This window comes from Lobosporangium transversale (assembly GCF_002105155.1).
Source record: "Lobosporangium transversale strain NRRL 3116 chromosome Unknown BCR41scaffold_54, whole genome shotgun sequence".
Taxonomy (NCBI): Eukaryota; Fungi; Mortierellomycota; class Mortierellomycetes; order Mortierellales; family Mortierellaceae; genus Lobosporangium; species Lobosporangium transversale.
Genome location: NW_019029032.1, coordinates 92,555 through 115,073, shown reverse-complemented (window position 1 = coordinate 115,073; position 22,519 = coordinate 92,555). Strand labels below are relative to the sequence as shown.

General features: G+C 43.0%; 7 protein-coding genes across 7 annotated transcripts; 4 read left to right on the top strand and 3 right to left on the bottom strand.

The window, feature by feature from the left end:
* The first annotated feature begins 547 nt into the window (after nucleotides 1–547).
* Nucleotides 548–2,396, top strand: BCR41DRAFT_191959 (hypothetical protein). Its single transcript, XM_022019827.1, has 3 exons — nucleotides 548–877; nucleotides 1,666–1,982; nucleotides 2,064–2,396. Exons 1-3 carry the CDS (start codon nucleotides 643–645, stop codon nucleotides 2,178–2,180), a joined length of 669 nt encoding a protein of 222 aa, XP_021876761.1. The 5' UTR covers nucleotides 548–642; the 3' UTR covers nucleotides 2,181–2,396.
* Nucleotides 2,397–2,992: 596 nt separating this feature from the next.
* BCR41DRAFT_362294 (hypothetical protein) lies at nucleotides 2,993–6,089 on the top strand. Its single transcript, XM_022025704.1, has 2 exons — nucleotides 2,993–4,997; nucleotides 5,132–6,089. Exons 1-2 carry the CDS (start codon nucleotides 3,255–3,257, stop codon nucleotides 5,813–5,815), a joined length of 2,427 nt encoding a protein of 808 aa, XP_021876760.1. The 5' UTR covers nucleotides 2,993–3,254; the 3' UTR covers nucleotides 5,816–6,089.
* A 120-nt stretch (nucleotides 6,090–6,209) lies between these two features.
* Nucleotides 6,210–7,559, bottom strand: BCR41DRAFT_191923 (hypothetical protein). The gene has a single exon (XM_022019826.1). The coding sequence runs from the start codon at nucleotides 7,429–7,431 to the stop codon at nucleotides 6,241–6,243; it is 1,191 nt and encodes a 396-aa protein (XP_021876759.1). The 5' UTR covers nucleotides 7,432–7,559; the 3' UTR covers nucleotides 6,210–6,240.
* Nucleotides 7,560–8,571, bottom strand: BCR41DRAFT_191922 (hypothetical protein). The gene has a single exon (XM_022019825.1). It carries the CDS (start codon nucleotides 8,450–8,452, stop codon nucleotides 7,688–7,690), a length of 765 nt encoding a protein of 254 aa, XP_021876758.1. The 5' UTR covers nucleotides 8,453–8,571; the 3' UTR covers nucleotides 7,560–7,687.
* A 279-nt stretch (nucleotides 8,572–8,850) lies between these two features.
* Nucleotides 8,851–13,651, bottom strand: BCR41DRAFT_362293 (chitin synthase-domain-containing protein). The gene is made up of 4 exons (XM_022025703.1): nucleotides 13,580–13,651; nucleotides 12,885–13,404; nucleotides 10,780–12,794; nucleotides 8,851–10,686 (listed from the first exon to the last, which is right to left on the bottom strand). The coding sequence occupies exons 2-4, from the start codon at nucleotides 13,384–13,386 to the stop codon at nucleotides 9,031–9,033; spliced, it is 4,173 nt and encodes a 1,390-aa protein (XP_021876757.1). The 5' UTR covers nucleotides 13,387–13,404; nucleotides 13,580–13,651; the 3' UTR covers nucleotides 8,851–9,030.
* Nucleotides 13,652–17,272: 3,621 nt separating this feature from the next.
* BCR41DRAFT_191832 (ribosomal protein S27a-domain-containing protein) lies at nucleotides 17,273–18,479 on the top strand. The gene is made up of 2 exons (XM_022019824.1): nucleotides 17,273–17,816; nucleotides 18,006–18,479. Exons 1-2 carry the CDS (start codon nucleotides 17,714–17,716, stop codon nucleotides 18,368–18,370), a joined length of 468 nt encoding a protein of 155 aa, XP_021876756.1. The 5' UTR covers nucleotides 17,273–17,713; the 3' UTR covers nucleotides 18,371–18,479.
* Nucleotides 18,480–18,912: 433 nt separating this feature from the next.
* BCR41DRAFT_362290 (optic atrophy 3 protein-domain-containing protein) lies at nucleotides 18,913–20,795 on the top strand. Its single transcript, XM_022025702.1, has 5 exons — nucleotides 18,913–19,344; nucleotides 19,510–19,540; nucleotides 19,658–19,740; nucleotides 19,857–19,940; nucleotides 20,045–20,795. The coding sequence occupies exons 1-5, from the start codon at nucleotides 19,253–19,255 to the stop codon at nucleotides 20,688–20,690; spliced, it is 936 nt and encodes a 311-aa protein (XP_021876755.1). The 5' UTR covers nucleotides 18,913–19,252; the 3' UTR covers nucleotides 20,691–20,795.
* The last annotated feature ends 1,724 nt before the right edge of the window (nucleotides 20,796–22,519 follow it).

Genomic DNA, 22,519 nt, shown 5'->3' with positions numbered 1-22,519 from the left:
TTTGTGAACAATGTAAAAAAAAGCAGATGATAATCGCAGAGGTCAACCAGAAAATTCGTGTAAACAACGTGAGCAATAAAAATGGGCACTTTTATTATAAATATATTTATAAAGCGTCTTCTTTCACTTTTTTATCGATAAAAATTCTGTTCTTGGACAATGTTCCGCTGAGCTGGAAGGGCAAAGACAAAATGCTTAATTGAAGTTTTGGAGCAGCTCAATTGGCCAATTGACGCACATTTCAATCTACACCATTTGAAATTTTGGAAAATAGAAATTAGCAGAAAGCAGACCAAAAAAAAAAAAAAAAAAAAAAAGTAATATCCATTAATGAATGTTCTTTCCACAATCACCGAGTTGTGCCCAAACCACTAGCCCTTTCCTCTCTTCCTCCTCTTTTCGTTGCCTTGTTCCTTCAGTTCTTAATTTTAACACTCAGGATCCCTCATTAGAAAGTTTCACTCGTGCGAGCATTCGTCCATTAGTGGTTGGACCTCGCTTACTTTTTTTGTTTCTCACGGACTTTACTCATTTGAAGACCAAACGTCCGCTGAGTCCTAAAAAAGCATCTTTCTCGGTGCTTGATGTAAGCATGCCCGTCTAAATTCATTGTTAACCGATCCTGACAACGGAGGGAGACAAATGAACTTAGACAGAGCGTTTGATCGCCATGGCAATTCGACCCATTCGCCTTCTCAATCCATCCAAACCATTCGAACGCAGCACTCGCCTGTGTCCTCATCCTTTCTCCCCCTCACTACTTTCTTCTCTTTCTCTTCTGGATCCAGTCTTAACGCCGCAGCATTAGCCGATACTGCTCTCACGAGCCCCCAGTCAAATAAAGCTCACTTTTTGAAAAAGCGAATGTCCCCCCAAGGTAAATAGAACAGTTATTTTATCCTCCCCATTGCTTTGTGTTCTGATTTAAAAAAGTGAAGGAAGTGAAGGAAGGAGATTATGGAGGGAGGAGAGGGAAATGTAGGGCAAGAGTTGGTCCGGCTGAGAATGAGGATAATATTGACGGAGAAGGAAGGAGAATAACAAATAGTCTTCATCCAAATGCTTGATCACCCGTATTTTCGTGTCAATAGTTGTTGCATTAAAAAAACAATACATTAATCAATGATCGTCGAGCAAAGGACAATCCTCTCTCTAAAAAAAAAAAAAAAAAAAAAAAAAAATCACCAAATACGGGAAGATGGCTCTATGAATTATTTTCAGGTTTATTGCCATATGTTTTTGAAGAAAGGAGGCAATCATCCCCGCGGATTCTCTTCCATTACCTCACCCCTTGACGAATTCCTGCCATTTTTCTTTCCTTTTTAACTTTATGCCGTAACACATATACGCCCACTCGAAGATAAGCTGACTTGCAAACGTACATTGTGAACAGAAAGGAATGATGAGAGAACCTATTCCTTTCTATGATAGTATAGTTTGGTTTAAAACAAATGCAATATTAGAAAATTAGATAGTTCAAAGAGAATGGTCCATCTTCACTCTCTCTATTGATCTGCCAATGAAGTTTTGGTTGCTTATTGTATCCTTCACGTACATTCCTCGACTTTCCATTGCTTGCCTTCCATCGATGCCTACTATCGCACTCACAACTCAATGATGTTTATCTTCGCTACGCGAACTTGGCATTGCGTCTTCCTTCATAAGGTGGTGAAATGACCAGAAATGATCGTGTTACTTCTAGATATCAGTCTGCAAGAGAGACGACCTCATATACGAGTAATCCCTACTGCAATGCACCACAAGGTCCTCCAGAAAAAGAAATCTATTCATGTGACACATTGTCCTTTCCAAACAACTCTTCTACACAACCAAGAGGCGGGCATTGTTCTCCAGGCCAGACGTCAAAGTCTTTCCTCCAGGTTAATTTTCGTGACTCTCGCATTGAAGAATACAATGTCAACAAACGCCGGTCGCCTTCATTTTCTATCACAGAAAACTGCCCAATTGACCGCTGGAAAAATGTATGTATAAACCAAACTCTTTTAATTTTTAAGTTGGACAATTGCTTTTTTTCTGACAGGTCCTTTCTGTGAAACAAACAGATCCCCGCAGCTGCGTCGCGAGAGCGCGAGAGCCCTGAACAGACCAATCATGGAGCAGTACGAGGTAAGTATGTAAGATTAGCTAATTTTTATTTATTTTTGACAAGCCTCAGCTAACAGAACCCTTTACAATAATCAGGCTCATCACACTATAGACAGGATAATAGGCAACCACAGCCCACTCAAGAGAACTGGCAACCACACCAGAACAACTTACTGCCCCAGCAGGACTATCACTCTGACCTTCAGGTCCAGACATTGGACATTTACTGCGATGGTCAATGGACCACAGAGTCATCGACGGACCAGCCTCCGTACTCGCCTTCGGCTCTACGTCCATTGTCACAACAACGCACACCACCTCCGCATTGGTCAGATCGACCTTATCAAGGTTTCAAATCAAACAGGAGTTTCAACTATAGTGCCACAGCAAATATCGAGCGGAACCAATCCTTGAAAGCGAGAGAGGATCACCATCCTAGGTATCATCCATATCGACTCTCCCAGCCGCAAGTGGAGTATAGGGATGGACCAGGTACCACCGCATCGATGGTAAAGAAGCCGTACTCTCGGTCGCTACAAGAGCAAGGAATGTGTCATCCTGAATGGGGATTCCTTGACCAGCATGAGCAACACCAGCGTCAACACCAACAAATCCAATCACATCCACGATCAACTTACGATCCAAGGAAGGCTGTTCACAGCCATTTGAACGAAGTCATGGACCAAGGAAGGCAACAATTTAAAAATTATCCGCTCAGCATGAGTACGGGACCTGAAGACCACGGCCAAGCAGTGTCATTCAAACAAAGTGTGTCGCAGCATCGGCTACAGTCGGCCCCTGTTGATTATGATGGCAGATCAAATCAACGGCTGTCTTCTGACCCGCCACCTCCGCATGATTGCATCCGCAAGGTCAGTCGACTTCCCTTTATAGCCGACCGAGTATCAGACAGTGTCTTGGTTGGGATCCGCTCAGACACGCCTCACAAAGTGTCACAGACGCCTGCTTTAAGCTTCAAAGGCGGCCGGCAGTCATCTTTGTCCAGTTTGGAGCACCACCCCGAGAGATCATGGCCAAAGGCCGAGAGAGCTCCTCAGCAGCAGCAGCAGGAACAGCAACATGTCATCGATACACAGGAGTCACCGCAAAAAGTCAGCACTTTTAGAAGTGCTCAGCACAGAAATGTTATGAAAGCTGAACCTCCAACGGATCTTGATCATGATCGCTTAATGGCAAGGTATCACTCCTGGGGGGCAAGAGAGAAACGCGAGTCACCATCTGAAAGTAGGGATTTTGATAGAGGATCTCTGAGACAGCGCTTGGTCAACACGGACCCAACGTCTACTACAACTGTGAATGTGAGACCTAGCACAGTGATTAAAGACACAATGAGCTTATCTCAGACAGAACTACGTCAGGAGTCATTTGAGATGAACTACGTCCCAAGCGGACACGTACTCACCAATGCCTTTCGAACCCCATTAACTGATGGAGAGGATTTCCGGTATAGAGACGGCGTATCTCATGGGATGGTACGGCAAGATGCACTGATAGACCGTACGAAGCTCAGACTGGTATCACCGTCTGATGCCCATATCACTCACATAGACGGACTAGCACGACGTGAGCAATATCCGCCAAAACATGCAGTACCTCCTAGACTAAGTGCAGATAATGTGACAACAGACCTTACTTCGTTCACAAAAGCTGATGAAGGGGCCGAGGCCGTATACCGAGAAAAAGTATTGGGACGTCAGACATGGCCCTCTTACCTTACGCCTATCAATGTGGAGCCCCCAGCGGGTAGAGACGCCATTCTACCGAACCACCGTGCTCAAGCTCAGAAGTCAGCTGCTATTCCAACGTATACTTCATCCTCATCTGCTCCTTCTCCAACATTATCATCCACATCCTCTCTTACGAATCAGCAAAAGAGTGATGATGTTACTAATGTTAAGCCCTCAACAATCCCTTATAACCAAGAAGAAGACGATGTACCCTGCAGCATATCAACACCAGTAGCGTCTATGGCGACGGATCCAGAAATATCGTCATCTCAGTTCAGGTCTAAACTACGTGTTGGACAAGCAGGCTACTATCGACAAGAAGATCTACAGGGTCTATACAGGGAATGGGCCAAGACGGAAGACTGGATGAGGAGAGACCCTCCAACATCCTTACAGCATGAGGGGCAGTTACTGTATCCGAGAAGAGATGCATCTAGGGATGGTATTGTAACTAAGAGAGGTAGTCATAACGGCCTTTACAATTTGGACAGCTATCAAACCAGCACAAATGTCAACCGCAGTGGAGTAAACAAGGGAAAAGACGAGATCAGAGGGCTTAATAATGTAGTAAAAGCGAAGCAGAACAGTGATAGGAAGGGAATAAGGATGAGCCAAAATGTGAAAGGAAAGGAAAAAATAAGACGGCTGTCGCTCGTTGTAGATGACGAAGTGGACTATGGAGGGCCAACCAGACTGGATCATAAAGTGAAAGAGAAAGATGATTATGTTAATACATCGCAATGTGCCAGTGAATTGGATAGTGAGGATGGTAGCCGACTGAATTATAATTCGGACTTCAATGAATACGGTGGTTTGGTCAAAGATGGATATTCGAACAAAGATAATGAGTCAGACCATAGTTCGGACTATAGTGCTGAGGGGATCCGTGGAAGGGCTAGCTCAGATAGTAATAACCCTGGTGGAAACGTGGATCGTCAGATCAAAGGAAAAGAGAGGGTTGACAATTTTTCCCAACAATTCATCAGCGCTGGCCTTCCGGTTAATAAGGACGGTAAAGCTGCCCTTGGCGATGGTGTGCGGCGACGAAGGCGTGAGAGCAAGAGTCATCAATGCGATGTATGCCAAAAACGCTTCTCGCGGCCTAGCCAGCTTAGAACACATTTGTTCACGCACTCGGGCGAAGTAATGTTTTTGTGAATTTGGGACCCAGTTGTCAAATATCATTTCCCTTTGACAATATTCCTATGCTCTTAGACTAATATTTCTCCTATCTCTCTTCCCTATCTTCTGCTGTCTTTCCCCTCCACCCTCTTCAGAAACCGCACATGTGCCCGCTATGCCACAAACTCTTTAATGTCGCCAGCAACTTAACGAGGCATGTCCGCACGCACGGCAGCACCAAGCGCAAGTCCTCTCGTATAGGATCTATAGTATTTCGTAGTTTTGGACATGGCTTTCAGACCAAGCAAGCTGGAAACAACAATGCAGCCACAGGAGAAACCGTATCTAGGACAGATGGAATGATGTCTCGGCGTGCATCTGCATCAGCGAGCTCACAACCGCCCGAGAAGCTGCGGTGGATGGTTGCTGAGACTCCTTTTTCTGGATCACTTGCAGCGGATCGCCGAACTAAGGTTGTCAAGCAGCAAAAGAAGGCGGAACATGAATTAATGTCCTTGTATGCTAAAGCAACCTTGTCATCCCCCAAATTGGGCCAACAACGACCAGACCCAGTTTCGTTAGCTCCAGTATCCGTCCTTGACCCTATCACCGCTTTAGTTACCACCGATAATAAAGTAATGTCGACCGCATCGTCTGCTACCAACGCCGCAGTCAAAACGCCTAATATAATGAAGATGGCTGTAACGTCCACCTTGATGACGACAACAACAGCCATTACCACCACCACTACTGTTGCTGCTGCAACTAGCACCGCCCTCCCCAGTAATGAAATGTCGGCACGAAACATGAATACAGATCATTCACAAATAGCCACTTAAGTCGCACCTCCCCTCAGCATCTCATACTCTAGCAGCGGTGGCAGCATCATTGACTCTTCAAATAGGCGGTAAATTGTAGCTTTCAAATTGATTCAGAAAACGAAGGCTCAGGCAGGGTATGGACAAGTCCAGGTATTGTTTTTTATTTTCTTTTTTTTTCATTCAAGATGCTGTAAATAAAGTGGGGATCAAAAAGAAAAGAAGAAGTCAAGTATAAGTCACATCTATCAGAAAGTAAAGAAGGAAAGAATAAAGAAAAGAATAAAGAAGGAAGGGAAACTCAGAATGATAGTTAGAGTACAAATGAACCTTTTGCTTTTGATTAAGCTGCCATGAAAAAAAAAAAAAAAAAAAAAAAAGTAATTATTAATTTTATTCAAACATCATTGTTTCACAGAAGAAAACTGGACGATGATAATAAACCCTTATAGGCCAGTGACTACAAGCATTGCGGTGGTAGCGATTATAACGCCAGCCCTTGCCCAAAACGAAATTTCTAATATGCTGAATTTGGAATCTCTCGCATCAGATCCCAAATCTAGTTGTGCAGGCCCAAACATCGGTACAGTCCCGTACCCCCCAGACAAAGATCCATTCTTATTTCCAGCGGGTGCTGCCTGCTCGGAAGGGCCTTTGCCCTCAGGGTTGCTTTGACCCTGCGCTGGCATGGGTTGTCCAGGATGCGAAGGGGACCCTGCTGGCACTAATACTGGTGCATGTGCTGGTGCCCGGTTTTGGGCTATACGGGCTCCAGGATCACCATGATGTTTATTGTTCGCTTTGTGTTTTGGCTTTCCAAAGCCAATGTTGTTGAAGGCTTTGTCATTGAGCCCGTTGTTTATCTCGATTTGTCCTGCGTTGTTTAAATCATTCTCCTTGTGATCCTTGTGCTTCTTCTTGTGCTTCTTATCCTTCTTATCCTCCTTATCCTTCTTGTCCTTTTGAGCTACCTTCGGCTCGAAATCGTTCTCTTCAAAGAGTTTGTCTAGTGCATCTTGGAGAGAATTGAGAGTGTTTAGGTCAGGACTTTTCTCATGAAAGCCACTATCCACCTGATAATCAGCATATCCGTTCTGGTTATCGTGCACCTTGTTCTTTTTCATACTTTTAGATCCATCCTTTTTTTTGTCATTGTTATTGTTGATATGGTTGACTTTGATGTTGTTATTAGGGAGATTATTCTCTAGAGTAGCAACGACATCATCTTCTTGAGATACTGCCATTTTGTGCTGCTCCTCCGCGTCCTTCTTCTCCTTTCCATCCTCGTTTATTTGGTCCTTCGACATGACATCAGGCATCTCTACTTCATTCTTCTTCTCTTTGAAGTTCTTGACTTCTTTGCCGGTTTTGTTGACATTTATTGTGTCGTTTCCTTTTTCATCTTTCGCTTTGCCTCCCTTAATACCCTCTACTTCCTTTCCCTCTCCTTTGTCTGGCTGTTGCTGTTGCTGCTGCTGCTGCTGCTGCTGTTGTTGTTGTTGTTGTTGCTGTGGCACACCGCGTTTTTGGAGTGGCAGTGATGATGAAGGATTGTCTAAATCCTCAATGCTTATCCGGATATCAAGTAGTTCGTTGGCTAAATCCTGAGTTTCCAGAACATTGCCGCTCATGATCATGTCGCTAATGTCGCTATCAGTAAGGATCGCCGCATACTTGTTCTCATTTTCTCGGTTACTCTTGGCGGTGTTGCCTTTGAGTAGCCATCTAATGGGTTCCTCTCTTTCTTTATCGTACTGTGTCCCAAGAAGGGAAACGGCTTGGGGTAGCCTATTGTCCTGTCCTAAGGTCTCGATCCTAAAGCTGCTCTGCAACAGAAGACTGTCTTTGCTATCCTTGTTTTGAAAAATACAGGCAATGCCTTGATCGTGAAAGTTATAATGATAGAAACGTTATGAGCAATGATAACTTATTTTCGATTGCTTTCCAGCAGTGTTTTTTCTTATTTAGAAAATTGTATTCTCCAGGCTTATCGTAATTGGCTGTTGAACTTCTATTTGTGAGGTTGATTTGCTCAAACTTACCATGGCTATCATCATGGCCCTGGTTCCCCTTCTGTTCAATTTCACTCGCCGTTTGATGCAAAGCTTCGCTCCTTTGATCTTTACTTATACGTTCGCTCTGCTTCTCTTCCATTGCCTTGTTCTCCTGATTTCTATTCATCTTACTCCTTTCATCCACTTCACCGTCTCTTGCGCTTAGGAGGGACTCGCTCTTCCCAATAGGCAAATTCTCTAGTCCCTCTTTATATTCGTCAGCATCGGACTTGGGTTGATGCTTCTTCTGCTTCTGCATTATATTTTCTTCCTTTTCTTGCCAAAGCTGACGCCTCTCGTGTTTGTGTTTGACGGATAACAGATGTGCAGAATGGTCACCATTGTTTAGAACGTTTGTGGCCAAGGCCGTGATCCCAGCCAGGATTTTCGGATCATCCCCAATATGGACAATCCCCTCCCATAGACCTATAAGATACGCGTTCATGTCAGGCTGAACCGTGTCGATGCCATCCCTTTTCTTCTTATCACTATTTGACCTTTTCCCGTCAGTTGAAACTGCGACATCTATCATATCTACAGATGACAAGTGCTGTTGCAGACGTTGTTGTTGGTGCTGTTGAGGGGCCTCATTCTGTGATCCCATCAAACCCACATTACTGCGGTGGCTGCTCAAGTTTATTACTGCATTGGCTCTAGCCACATTCTGAAACAGCAATACTGCCGTGGCAAGGAGTACAAGCCTGGGCTGACTAGACTTTTCAGCAAATGTTTCTTTCATTTCTTTTTTTTTTTTTTTTTTTTTTTTTTTTTCTACGCTATGAAAGGGTCAATAAGTGTGGTGAAAAAGAATATGCATCAAAAAAAAAAAAAAAAAAAAAAAAAAAAAGGTAGGAAAGAGATATTATGATAAAAAATTCCGCTTATTCCTTCTACATATTCCAGATCGCGGTTTCGCCTGATTAGCTTTACGATCGATTTACACGCCAATATTCTACAATTCTTACTTGAACATCTTTTTCTTTTCTTTTTTGTAATAGTAATAGTAGCTGTAGTAGTGGCGGTAGTAGTTTATTGAATATTATCGAATTATGAGAGTAAAGATGGATTTATGGTTTATGGTGTGAAAGATAGAATAGAGAGTGCATATTTTCAGATATATTCTAATAAATCATATGGCAAAATACATACGAAATTCACTGGTATTTGTTTTTGTTGAAATGCTTATTGTAGGTCGCTTGGCCGATCCGAAGACTGGCGCATAGGGTCTGAGCCAGAAGTACCAGATGCAGGTGCTGGATCTTGAACTTGAGCTTGGTTAGGCCCTGACAATGCAGTTCTAGAGGCACCAGCTGCCATCATGAGCATTGGGGTTGGAGCCTTGGTATCAATTGATCCGAGACGGACTCCAGGGGGAGGGGGAGGCGGTGTATAACTTGATGTAGCTAGATTACTGCTCATCTTGGGCGAGGACGTGAATTGACGTGACTGTGGTGTTATGAAACCGGACATGCGATTTTCAGTTCCAGGAACACCAGAGACATATGGATTAAACTGTGAGACACGTTGACGACCAATGGTGCCGCCAGGAGCAGGGGCATGCATATTCAGTAAGGGGATCGAATCCATGCCCGGTGCACCAGGGAAGCCTGGATCTGTCAGAGTGTAGCCTCCACTAGCATTCATCGATCCTGTAGACCCTTGGCTCATATGTCCGAAGGGCTTCCCACTATCTCCAGTCCTGCGCGAATTGGAGCTGGCATCTGACAATTCTTCCTCCCGAACTGCTCCTCCACTGCCACTCATACCGTTAGCAGTACTATTCCAGTCATCACCTGAATCTGAAGCCTGTGTGAAATGTGGGGCTGGCAAGCCTGCCAAGACCGCTGCCTTTTGACGGCGCTCTCTCTCCCACTCACCCCACCGCTTCATGGTGATATGGGAGCTGTCAAATTGACCCTCTTTTCCGCCGTGGTCGGCACCGGCTGTTTCGCCAGCTACCATACGAGTCTGACCCCAACTGAAGTCATCAAAGTGCCAGTAAGCATATGCTGGTAGAACGAAGTTCCAAACAAAGATCGAGCACAAGTAGACCATCATCCAGCCGACATATACCATCTTACGTGATGTCATCACAATCAAGACAGCAGGCAAACCCAGAATAGCCGCCAATAAAAGCAGAGGCACCGTCGTGTCGGGGATTGATTCGTCATGAGAGATGGCGCGATAAACCGAGATCGTACACAGATAAATTGTGAAAGAGATAGCGGCGGGTAAGACCACTGTTCCGACCAACTCCATGAAGATAACAAACTGCATCGAGAAACAAAAGGTTCCGCAGAGATCGCGGACGAGAACTAGCTCCAGCAGGTTATGAATGGTCGAATTGATCCAGCGACGACGTTGTGATAGTAAAATCTTGAATGTATCTGGAACAACAGTCTTGCAGATGGCTTGGGGCACAAACATCATCTTGCGTTTAGGGAAGGTCCTCAACATAAGTGTACTCAGATAACGATCCTCTCCTAACAGCAACAGGTTCTTCTTGTGCAATGTATCAACAACGTTCTCTGAGTAGTGCTCCACAATGTCAGGGTTGGCCAAGATGGGGACCCAGTAACCATTAGGTCCCTTGGGTGCCTTGATACGGTACATGCAGAAGCATCCGGGTAAACATGTGACGCCTCCGAACATGGATTCGAATGCTTTGGACATATGATGAGAAATGTAGTACTCAAAGACTTGAATCATAGTAACCCACGAATCGGTTTTGTTAGCGATCTTGGTCTCTCCACACAGCCCCATAATCTCATAATCATGGGCCATGGCGGCAATCATGCGGGACAACGAATCTGGATAGACCTTGGTATCAGCATCCACCTAAAAGTATAAGCATTAATTTACCAGAAATGAGAATCTTGAGTTTTTTTTTATAAATACCAATTATAACAAATAAATAAAAAGAACCCTTACCATGAGAACAATTTCGTATCGGTCTGGAGCTACACCTGTGATACGCCAGATCGTATTGAACAATTCATATTCGAATGAGGTCATGCGCTCGTCAAACATGACATGCTGCAAGAAACCCATTAAGATGATCTGAGAGTCGCGCTTTCCACGATTTCCAGGCTTGGGCATGTTTTGCTCTGTAGGACCTCCGACCTTAACAATAAGGCACATGGGAACGCGCTTTTGGAGCTTTTTATCTGGAACAGTCTCGTCGTCATATTTGTAAAAGCCAGCATAAACCTTGGCCATGTTATGACGCTTCGTACCGTCTGCAATGGCCACATATGAGTGTGCCATCACTTCATCTCGGGGAATAAGGTCGTCTTGCATCATCGAGAGACAAATATCAGGAGTTGACATATTATTACCAGCTCCAATAATCATACCATCACAAATAACAACGATCAACTTGTGTGAATTGGGATAATCTGTGGTTGCGATCGAATCCAGGGTTGTACGCAAACCGTCAATGCCTTCCGAATAACAGGTGACCAGCGCCATGGTGTGGATCAACGGGAAATTGAAAGGTTGGTACGAAACTGGAGGCTGTGCGATAGAAAAGGGCGATAAGGGGAGTGGGCAGTTAGATGGCTGGGTTGCAGTCGACGATGAGGTAGAGGAGCGGCGAGACATTTGTCGCAGACCTCCAAAACTAGCTACACTAGATGGCCTGATGGCGCCAGGTAGAGGTGGCGGTGATGGAGGTGGAGTTCCATTGGGACCCATAGGCTGGTTAAAATATGAGGCTCTGCTCAAGGATGTGTTTGAAGCAGACAGATGGGCTGGATTGGCGCCGGGTGAGCCAGGTGGGGTGTACGGCTTAAAAACACTAGTTGGGCGATTGAAAGTGGACAAAGGACGAGAACTTGGCTGGCCAAGGGATGAGCCATTGAGAGCGCTGGATGAACCTGTAGGGGTTGTAGGAGTGAATCGTGATGTGGTGGGAAAGAAAGTTTGACGTTTCGTACTGAATGCAGGTCGATTGATATCGGAGCTCCAGGCTTCGATCTGTTCTGCACGCTTCATGCGGTCTTGGTACGTCTCATTATCAAAACCACCAAGCTTATGACTCAAGAACCAGCCAAAGAAGACGGCCAAGAAGAACTTGATAAAGACAACGCCCAAGATAATGACTAGCGACACATAAGTAATAACATCTGAAGTCATGCAGCCAATAGTCTTCGAATCCATTGCTCCAACTCTCGCAATCTGCTTGAGGCATTTGCCCAAGTTAATCATATTCCTTTGTGCAAACATGAAAGAGAGGTCTCGTTGAAGACCAATAGTTCCATTGAAGAGTGCTGAGATACGCTCATCAAGAGTAAATTCGGGTTTGATCCATTTGAGAATATCTGCATCAATTACATCGCCATCATAAGCGAAGAAGTTGCGCTGCGAATTGGTGATGTTGCCCCAAGTGTAATAAGTTGGAGCGTCTGATTGCTTCGCAAGGCCATACCAGACATTGCGGTTAGAAATATGGCAAGCTGCTACTGCGTTTTTGTCTGCTGCATTGTTGACCGACGTAGAACCATCGACGTTGCGCATAACACATGGGAAGTAATAATTGGCCTGAGGATCATCACCAGCTGGAGGAGCTGAACGCCTGATAAAGCCTTCGCAAGCACCGCCAGCGGGATCCTGGAACAAAAACGAAGCGTCCATGCCCTTGGCACCGTAATCAGGGGCATTCATAATATCAACAGGCTCATTCGAGATGTCCTTATTAATGGCAGGGTGCATCCAGACAATTCCGCCATAACGAGACTTTTCAGCATTAAAGTAATAACCCTTGCCATGGATAATGACGTTCTCCGGCCGTGATCCAGCAACATATTTCCCGCTTTGATTGTCCCTGCACAAAGCTTGTTGCAATCCGAACGTTAAGAAGGCCACTGCCAGTACCATCATGATAATCAGTGAAACGAGTGCAATCTTTTCGCGCCATGCTCGCTGAATTTCAGCGGTATGCATTCCTATTGAGGATGGATCAATCACCAACTGTTAATGATATCTTTTCCATTCGGATATGATATGATGTGCAACAGTAGCATGATTTCCCATACCGCATGATTTGAGAAGCGCCGCAGGGAAACAACAGGTAATCGCATTATAATAAATCACCCATTTGGATGGCCATTCCTTCTCCTTGTTTAATGCTTTGATGTCAACAAATTTATTCTTCGGCGCAGGCTTTGCTTTGAGACGAGGTTGACCGGCCTTCTCAGGCTCGCGGCCAAGTACACTCTTTCCGCGGCGTACACCAGTGCGGCTCAGGGTCGCCCCTGTAGGATCTGTACCTGTCGTTGATGCTTGAACTCTGATGTTTGAACCATCGAGATTTTGCGTGGCATTTCGATAGTAGTACTGTGGATGGTTGCGATCAACACGTTCACGTTCCGGCCTGACAAGTGATTTTTGACGCTTGAAGTTAGTAGGGCGTCTGGCGTTTGTCGTATTATTATCTGGGCTCAGAGAGTTTCCTGTAACATGAGCTCCTGTTCGTCGACCTTGAGGTTCATCATATGCAACGCCATGGGCCTCTATGTCTGGGTGAGTTGGGTCCATGGTGTATCAATGGCAAGACTGAATGATCGCGTGTGAAATAGATAACAGGTGCAAGGGTTCGTAAGTAGAGTAGAAATAGTGTATCCATGACGTTGCCACAAGAAATTTGCAGGAATGGCTTTGGCCTCATAAAAACACCGCCACATCCTAATCAAGTCGTAATACACGATAACGGAAATGAAATAAACTTTACCTCTCTCAACTAAACCGTAAAATTACAACCGGCCAGGGTAAAGCCGAAGAAAAGAAAGAAAAAAAAAAAAAAAAGACTGAAGGTCCAATACAGAAAAATGTCCTTTGGATATCTGTGAGAAATACAATGTTGATATCAAGGAATGTTTTGGTTAATTTAAGCGCCTTTTGAAGTGTGTTTTTTTTTTTTTTTTTCTGTTTTTTCAGTAAAAACAGACCACGAGGACACCATGGTCGGTCGGATTGATAAGGATCAGATCAATTCTCACTGTGCATCTGTACACCACTGACACGCGAGCAATTGATTTTGAATAGATAGAAATAGATGGATGAAGGTGCAGTAATAATCAAGTAAATAAGTGCATATTCTGTTTGCAAACCGAATGATATTAACTTGATATGGGCCAGTGCAAACTCAAGTAAGAGGAAGACATTACGTTACCACGCAAGGGATAAAAATAAATCTCGCAGGACACTGTGGGATTGTGGGTACATGAAATCAGCGGACAAATTCCCTTGCGGGTAAAAATAGGGTAAACAGAATCGGAGTGGGGATTGATGTACATGAACAAATGCGAAAGAGGTGAGTGCACTAGACTAGCGTGCCTGAGATTGCGTCTAGTCAGGGTTCCTCACAGTTTACAGACTTGTTTAAAGAAAATTGACGTCGATGATGACATTGGAGATCAAAGCACAATTTTACAAACTGAACAGCAAAAAAGCTCCATCGGTAATATTGCCTATAATGCAACACATTAACCTTGAATCATTGCTAGCACGCTCTCGCTGATGACACTGTCTTGGGATTAAGATTGTTTGACAGGCAAATGATAAAAAAATATATAACAAATACATAAAAAAGTGCTGATAACAAATGCTTGCTACATCTTAGTGTGGTCAGGATGACATGATTGTGCTCACTCGATGATCGCTTTTTCCATCTTTGAAAATGTGCATAATTAAACAAACTCTCGTAGAGAATCAAAACATTGCTCAATAGGCAGGGGTCCCTGGTTCAAAGGGAGAGGGACATTTGAGTCATTTCCAAGCTTGAAACCTCACAAGAACAGGGAAGAAGAGTCAATGAAATGGAGGGGAATATAATAATAATAACAATAATGATGATAGTCGCTTGATTCATTATGGTCAGCGACAGGTGTACCGTACCAACAAGATACAAGGTATCGTACAGCAGTTAGTAGCAAGAGCGCGATAACCAATGAAGATAGAATTACGCGCGCTTGAATGAAACAGATCGCGGACTTGGAACAAACGGTTGAGAGGGGGAAGGAGGGGATAAATGAGGAAGATATTTTAAAGAGTGAAAAGAAGTGGCAGAGTGAGGTAGTGTGGCGGGTGGATTAATTGAATATTGCGTTGTATGATGTGATGAAGCATGCCTAGCCAAATCAGTCTTACTACACAAAATAGGGGGAGAAGAGAATGGGTCTCGAATCAGAGAATCAGGTTAATTTTTTTTTGCTTCTTTGAGAGCCGAGCCTGATAAAAAGCCGATTAAGCTAGACAGCAATGTCTATAAAATATGAGGCACCAGAATATTGTAGATAGACTGTCTATGGCATTTCCACTCAAAAAGTAACTCGCCACCAATATGAAGCGTTTCAAACATGTACCCCTGTTACGGAGAAAGAAACCAGGGACACCAACAGTTTTTTTCCCTCTACAATCACACAATCCACTACGTTGAACTTGTGGATTGTGGGACACAACGTCCCGCTCCTCCCAAATGTTGAATGATGTAAATTGTGATAAAAGAAAATAAATTTTGTGATATACCAGTGCACAGTATCCATGTGAGAAACGATGATTTCCATCCAAAGGGAAACCAGCATCAGTTTGAACGTTGAAAGAGTGGAGCAAGCGAACTAAAGGGAAAGAAATTGCTTCATAAGCAGTGCTTGCTTATAAAACATAACTACATGGGGTTAGGAAATGGTGAAATGGAAAGAAGGGGAAAATGGGGCTATGTTATTAAGGATGTATGAATTGAAGGGAAAACATGCGGATATGCTTTTGGTTTACGTAGAGCACATGTGGTTTTTTTTTTTTTTTTTTTTTTTTCCTCAAGTGAGCAACGATCTTAATAAGATGAAGAATAGAATATGAATGCTTGAGACTTGATCGAGATGATACATTCAAAGATGATGGAGAATTTGGAGCGAAAGCTGGTGGTTTGTGGAAGTCAAAATTGATATGCCTCGGAGTACGAGCCCAAGTGCTGATGGATTGAATTCTGATGTTTGTCTTTCTTTACCTGCAGATTAAGGAGAGATATGGGGGTGGCAAGGAAATTCCTCGAAAAGAGGATATACAGGCGTTAGAAGATGCAATGGGCTATCGCTGACGAAGAAAGAGAAAAAAATTAAAAAGTTCCTGGTTGATGAAGGTGTAACAGATACGCGCCAATGCAATCGATGCTTTTTTTTTCTTTTTTTTTTTTTGAAGAGATGCAGGAATGAACGCTGAATGCAGATGGGGCAGCAATTGATGAAAAAAAAAAAAAAAAAAAAAAGGAACAAAAGGAGAAAAGAAAGGGGAAAGCGAATGGCTGGGTGAATTAGATGCCTTTGTTCACTGAAGGGCTCTGATCGATTGACTGGACATCTTGCAAGAAATGTATATACATGTATGCTCGCACTATTTTATTGATTATATACAAACTTGTTTGTTTTCTTGTCGCATTGGCGGGTAGTGTCAAAATGACCGGCGTGGCGTTTCCCATGCTCTCATCTGTCCTATGTACGATTACAGTTCAACTTAAGAATGAAAATGAGCTTTCTTGCACCCAATAAGCATTCTCAGACAAATAAAATTATGCCTCTTCTTCTTCTTTTCCTGTGTCCAGTTGTTTACATCTACCACTGCTTTAAGAGATTTGGAGCAGCCTTTGGACAACTATTCACTCATACAAGCATGTCAAAAAAAGAAGGAAATATTTTGATACCGCCATATTCTTGATAAACTATGAAGAATAGCCCGTTACTGTTGAAATGTTGTACAAGTAGCTTAGGCTTGAAATCGCACCAGCGGCGATCTTCATCTCTCAAAAGATACAAATACAATAAGCTTTTTCTTTTCCCGTTCACATTATTCATCAGAAGGTCCATGCCGACTGGAGATGTAACTCACGAAGCCCTTGGAACCGCAAAAAATATGCATATATCATGAATTGATTATGCAATCGATGCAATCGCATGTATACAAGCGCGGGATTTTTTTTTTAAAAAAGCAAGCATCACATACAGGATACTCCGCCTTACAGTCCCTGTACAGAGAGGAGTGCACGGAGCAATCAGATCAGAAGCTCGTTTTTTCTTTTCTTGTATCCAATACCGGATAAAGATTAGCAGTAAATGATCGTTTCTGGATCCTTGACGAATGTGTAAGAATGCAAGACACAAGAAATTTCACTGGGGTGATTAGATTTACCCCTGAATTTGAATTGATCGCGCTTCATTAAAAATAGTTTGCATTTAGAGAATTGTGGGAACCAGCACACCCAAAAATAGCGAGTGTGAAACCATGTAGGATCACCAGGCGCTCAATATGATCTGAAAAATCATGGTAACCTTTCATCTTGTATATATTTGTGATAACATTTTCGCCACAGAAGTTGAAACAAATCTCAACCGATAAGGGCCAAAAATAGACACCATCAACAGAACCTGTTTCTCTTGCAATTGCAGAACTTTTATTGTATTTACATATTCACCAGGATTTAAGTGTTAAGGGGCAGCAGAATGACGTATAAGTAGTTCGGTTGCCGTAAGCTATAGGTTTCAATCCATACAACTTGTTTTGATTTATTGTCGTTGGATAGCAGGATTTGTCTGGTCCTTCCTTTTCTTCTTCATGTAAGATTCTGGCGCTACCCTGGTTTATCACAACAGGACGATATCAACTATATGGACATGATGAATGCGAAACGATTTACACATGGATAAACGGAATTCAACATCACGAGTAGATGCATTAACAGATCCTGGACATTTCAGATTTTCAGCATGGATTTTAACGAATGAATGAAATACAAAAAAAAATGCATTGGCGCATCCAATTCTAATAATGGATATAAACTGCCCCAATTTCGCTTTTTACATTTTTTTTAGTCAAGATGCAGTTCTTCGTCAAGTCACTCACCGGCAAGACCTTGGCCGTCAATGCTGAGGCTGGTCAGAGCATTAACAATGTCAAGGCCATGATCCAGGAGCGTGAGGGTATGTGACAGGAACCAACCGGATTTACATCTGGATGATTCATGAACTCGAATCGTTCAATGGATTGAGATTTGAAATTGATGTCATGTGAAGGACAAGGATCTGGAAACGACTTTAGAACGCTAAAAAAAACATCCAATTTCCCTTCATTCGGTTTTCGATGGGAATAAAAAAATGATCTTTTCACAGGTATCGCTGCCGCTGCCCAGCGCCTCTCTTTCGCTGGCAAGACTCTCTCGTCCGAGACTCTCTTGGCCACCATCCCTGCCATGGCCACCTTGGACCTTAACATCGACCTCTTGGGAGGTGCTAAGAAGCGTAAGAAAAAGACTTACACTACCCCCAAGAAGATCAAGCACAAGAAGAGAAAGGTCAAATTGGCTGTTCTCAAGTTCTACCAGGTTGACAACAACGGCAAGATCACCCGTCTTCGCCGCGAGTGCCCCTCTGAGACCTGCGGTGCTGGTGTTTTCATGGCCTGGCATCATGACCGTCAGTACTGCGGTCGCTGCGGTTTGACTTATGTCTTTAAGAAGGAGGGCGAGACCGCTTAATTAAATGTCTACCGTTTCAGTAATAAAAATCCTTCTTTCAAAAGTACTATTTGTATATACCCCTGTTTACTTCTGAATGTATTGAAAGGATGTTACAATGAGCTGAGCAATAATATCAAGAAATATTAAATTAATACTGGATTCATGAATCAAAGATCCGATCTCTTGTTGAAATCAGACCATGTAAGCTGTTTTTTTGGTATATTATCACGGTGATACATAAGATCTGCCATATTTGTATTGGCACGCGACAAAGCAATTGTGATGCCTTAATTCCTAAGGGCCCAATTCACACGTAGTTTTCTGAAAGCATCTACACGCGTATCTTGAAATAGCTTCAATCTCGTTCATCTACTTGGGACAATCTTCAAGTTTGTGTTCCAGGTTGCAGACCCAAATACTCAGCCTACTATCCCACGCGTGTCAACATCCATCGGGCTCAACATTTTGAAAAATTGCCAAATGGGTATATGTCAAAGCCACCATACACTTCTGCGCAGAACTCGCCCTGACATGGAAAGGTAATGAATAACTCTTTCTTTCCTCACTCCATCTTCCCAACAAACCCACCAATCAATTAGAGTCATCAATAAATCAAACCGAGCTCTTTGTTTCACCACTATTTCCCGATTGTTGTGGCAAAACGATATTGCAAGGTATAATTTGACCCCTCACTCGATACAGGGATACAGACGGCCCATATTCAGCAAGCACCTCCGTGAGAGCTACAGGAACAGACTTGGAATCAAATAGCATTCATTGGAAAAGGCTCACCGTGGATTAATTAAGTCTTCGTCAGCATAGTAGGGGGAAAAGTATCTTTCAGTATAAAGAGTTGTCGAAACTCCACTCCTTTGCTACAACAGTGGGCAGTTTGACGAGATGTCTGCAATTAAACTTGGTTTCCTGGCGATCCGTACGATTGCCAAACCAATTGCCAACTCTATAAAATCTTACAGTGTCAAGCATCCAAAGTAAGCCGATGCTCTTGAATCTATTCGGCCGGAGATGTGTTAAAGAGAAGGAAAAATGGAAAAGAGGAAAGAGAACGCGCCCAACAGAGAATGTCGATAAAATCATACGATTCTCACGCGTTTACATATAATACCTTCATTATTTTCGCGGTGGTGGCTTTATAGATTCAGAGATGCGTGTATTAGTGTGGCTCAGGTAAGGAGCTTGACTTTGTAAGCATGATGGATTGACTAGACTGCATTGTAGCCCATACCAGATTTCTAAGTTCGATAACGAATTAAGTTTAATGTTTCCTAATTGTATAATGATTAGTTCTCACATAAGACTGAAATGCAGCTGAAGATGAAGTTCCTGGGTTACAAAGTCGAGTCGATCCGTCCCTTAAATGATGCCAGGTATGTTAAAGAGATCCATGCCATAACTAGTGGCTCAAAAGTGGACTCGAGGTTAAATCGATCTTAATATCTAAACCATCCTGCTCGACCTTTTTTTTTTTTTTTTTTTTCTTCAGAGCCGTGGAAATTGGTGCCAACTTTCTGGGTGAAGCCATCATTTTTGGAGTTGCTGGATCATTAATTATTTTAGAGAACACAAGGTAACTGCTTAATCCAATGCATCAGAGTCAATGCTTTCGACCACTCGGCTAGATATCAGGCAACTAAGGATTTTAATCCGTTCATACTGCGCTTATCACTACAGGACACGCATGAACGCAAGAGATAGAAAAAATCATATCGATGATTCACTCGATAACTTACTGATCATCACATCAGAGCTACGGGAGGAGATCAAAGAGCAAGCCATTGCCGCGGATCAGAAAATTGAGGAGCTTAGGCGAGAAAACCAAATACTCAAACGAACTCTGAATGAGATTTTGGACGTCTCGTTACGCTTAAGGAATCATACCCCATACACAGGACAGGAGATTGGGATTGGTAATTCAACAGGAGGGTTTGTATTACAAATTGCGGATGAGCCTATGATAAGAAGCTTTCCAGAAGATTCGTCATCAAACGCGTCTGCATCGACATCGCCGTCGTCGCCGCCGTCATCAACGTCATCCTTGACCACAAACACACCATCCCGGTCTGTTTCAAAGGACCAGGATCCAACAACGACATCTGACAACAAAAAATCACTATTACAATCGTCATACGACTTTCATCATGAACATCATCAACTTGGACATCCTCAGCAAGAAGAGAGCTTTTTCCTGATTGACCAGGGAAGTTCAGCGTCACCACCTTCGCAGGAGATCAAGAAGAGCCGATGGGAGAGTATTTCTTTGCCATGGTCTCCTTCAGGGTCTTCTTCATCATCTTCTTCCTCTTCTACGACAGCTTGAGATAATAGAGAATAAGAACTGGAGAGCCAATAGATTATTACGTGCGCAGGGAAGGCTAAAGAAATTACCTTGCACGCTTATACATGTTCATAAAGTATAGAGTGGTTTAATAAAATAATAATAAAATCAAATAAAACATAAGTCGAAGAGATGAAAAAACGAGCGTGGAATTAAAAAAAATGCTTCTTTTTATTTTGCTCGTTTAGAAACGGTTCGAAGTCAAAATTCTTGTAAAAAAAATTTTACTTTATACCCGATTCCAATGTAGAGATTTTCATCGTGATAAACTACTTGTAGCCGGCGCTTGCTGTCAAAGCAAAGCTCTCTTAGAAATAGTACTAGGCCATCACCCTTTGTCAAGCGATCCACCAAAAGTTTCCGTATATGTGTTTCTACAATCCATAGTGCCTCTAAGTCTGAGATGTCAACGGTCCCCACAACTTCTCTCCATCCTTTAGGCTCTAAATCCCAGAAGCTCAAATGTGGAGGGGATGGTGAATCGAAGCCTCAGCGCCTCTATTGAAGTAGAAATGCACGCACGGAAAAAAAGGCCTCAAGCCTCATTAATCAAATGCGCCTATCGCTCAGTAGAGCCAAGTAACTTCTCAGCGATTTTTTGAGATCTGTAGCAATGTGTTTAGAGGAGTTTTAAGCTTTGGGATATTTTTGTTCAATCAAAGTGGATAACAGCTTTCTACATACCAGACATTGGAATATCAGGATAGGGACTACCCACGGTATGATTTAAAATGCAAATTGGAAAAATAAAAAAAATAAAAAAGAGAGAGAGAGAGACTCAACACTTAATCTTACACTGCGATAAAAATAATTAAGAACCTGGAAGCCTTGGCCCAAAATATGAATTGCATCTTCAAATGACTGGAAGGTTTTCTTGCCATGGATCACGTCCAGCCTGATGTGAAAGTTTCTTGTTCTTCTGCGACGCCTTCAAATACTGACAGTTCCCTGGTCCTAATAAGGCCATACTTGAGTTTGGTTTTGGGAATTAGTCTGACATAGGACTGTCGGCCAAGAGCACCAAAAACAGGTTGAAAGACCCTCTCTATTCTGCAGATTACCATCCATGAGCGAGGCGCTTGGGTGATAGTTAGGCAGTTATTCATTTTTATAGCACCCTAGTTTTTAAATTGTTGGGGTATTGAGGTAGTTGGAAATAATAAAAAGGCATATATAATTGTCTAGACCCTAAAAAGTGAAGGGCATGAAAAACAAGGAAAGCATGGGTCAACAAGGTTCTGTTTAGCTGCATAGCCATCCTTCAATAGTTGCTGCCATGAGACTTGGCCTGCCGACTTTCACTGATATAACCAGAAGTGTATGCCTTGATCCCTATGGAATAATACGTGATTTGCTTGTCTTGGCCTCTCGGGCCAAGTTCTGGATGCCTTTGAGCCCATAAGCTGCTGTAAACCTCAACACGGCTCCACAAGCTTATGTTCAGTCTTCAGTAAGGCTGGTCTTTACAAAAAAGAAGCACCAGATATAGAGCGTAGGTGCGCTCCCAGACCCATGAGTTTCCTTGATTATTTGCGCAATGGTCACATCGTTTTACGCCCTTTAAAAACAAATGCAAAAGCGACGTTGCAATGAACGTTTGTCAGTCGCAACCCAGGTATTCTTTTAAAAACGACCATTTATTTACTTTCCAAGAGTTTCTTCATGAAGACACCAATGGATGGTCGCAAAAAACTTAAATAAACAAATAAATATCAACAAGACAAAGGTCACTGACGCGTTAAAAAAAAAAAAAAAAATACATGAACATGTACATGTGTATAGTATTGGATGTGCTGTGCTGATACGATTCC

Excerpts from the sequence above, each read along its gene's own strand:
- BCR41DRAFT_191959 (XM_022019827.1), top strand. The coding sequence starts at position 643 with ATGAACTTAGACAGAGCGTTTGATCGCCATGGCAATTCGACCCATTCG. Across the intron at positions 878-1,665 it reads AAAGCGAATGTCCCCCCAAG|GTGGTGAAATGACCAGAAAT; the intron begins GTAAATAGAACA and ends TTCCTTCATAAG. Across the intron at positions 1,983-2,063 it reads CAATTGACCGCTGGAAAAAT|ATCCCCGCAGCTGCGTCGCG; the intron begins GTATGTATAAAC and ends TGAAACAAACAG.
- BCR41DRAFT_362294 (XM_022025704.1), top strand. The coding sequence starts at position 3,255 with ATGAAAGCTGAACCTCCAACGGATCTTGATCATGATCGCTTAATGGCA. Across the intron at positions 4,998-5,131 it reads TGTTCACGCACTCGGGCGAA|AAACCGCACATGTGCCCGCT; the intron begins GTAATGTTTTTG and ends CACCCTCTTCAG.
- BCR41DRAFT_191923 (XM_022019826.1), bottom strand. The coding sequence starts at position 7,431 with ATGATCATGAGCGGCAATGTTCTGGAAACTCAGGATTTAGCCAACGAA.
- BCR41DRAFT_191922 (XM_022019825.1), bottom strand. The coding sequence starts at position 8,452 with ATGGGATCACAGAATGAGGCCCCTCAACAGCACCAACAACAACGTCTG.
- BCR41DRAFT_362293 (XM_022025703.1), bottom strand. The coding sequence starts at position 13,386 with ATGGACCCAACTCACCCAGACATAGAGGCCCATGGCGTTGCATATGAT. Across the intron at positions 12,795-12,884 it reads GGCGCTTCTCAAATCATGCG|GAATGCATACCGCTGAAATT; the intron begins GTATGGGAAATC and ends CATCCTCAATAG. Across the intron at positions 10,687-10,779 it reads GATACGAAATTGTTCTCATG|GTGGATGCTGATACCAAGGT; the intron begins GTAAGGGTTCTT and ends TTATACTTTTAG.
- BCR41DRAFT_191832 (XM_022019824.1), top strand. The coding sequence starts at position 17,714 with ATGCAGTTCTTCGTCAAGTCACTCACCGGCAAGACCTTGGCCGTCAAT. Across the intron at positions 17,817-18,005 it reads CATGATCCAGGAGCGTGAGG|GTATCGCTGCCGCTGCCCAG; the intron begins GTATGTGACAGG and ends ATCTTTTCACAG.
- BCR41DRAFT_362290 (XM_022025702.1), top strand. The coding sequence starts at position 19,253 with ATGTCTGCAATTAAACTTGGTTTCCTGGCGATCCGTACGATTGCCAAA. Across the intron at positions 19,541-19,657 it reads CGTGTATTAGTGTGGCTCAG|TTCTCACATAAGACTGAAAT; the intron begins GTAAGGAGCTTG and ends TATAATGATTAG. Across the intron at positions 19,941-20,044 it reads ATTATTTTAGAGAACACAAG|GACACGCATGAACGCAAGAG; the intron begins GTAACTGCTTAA and ends TTATCACTACAG.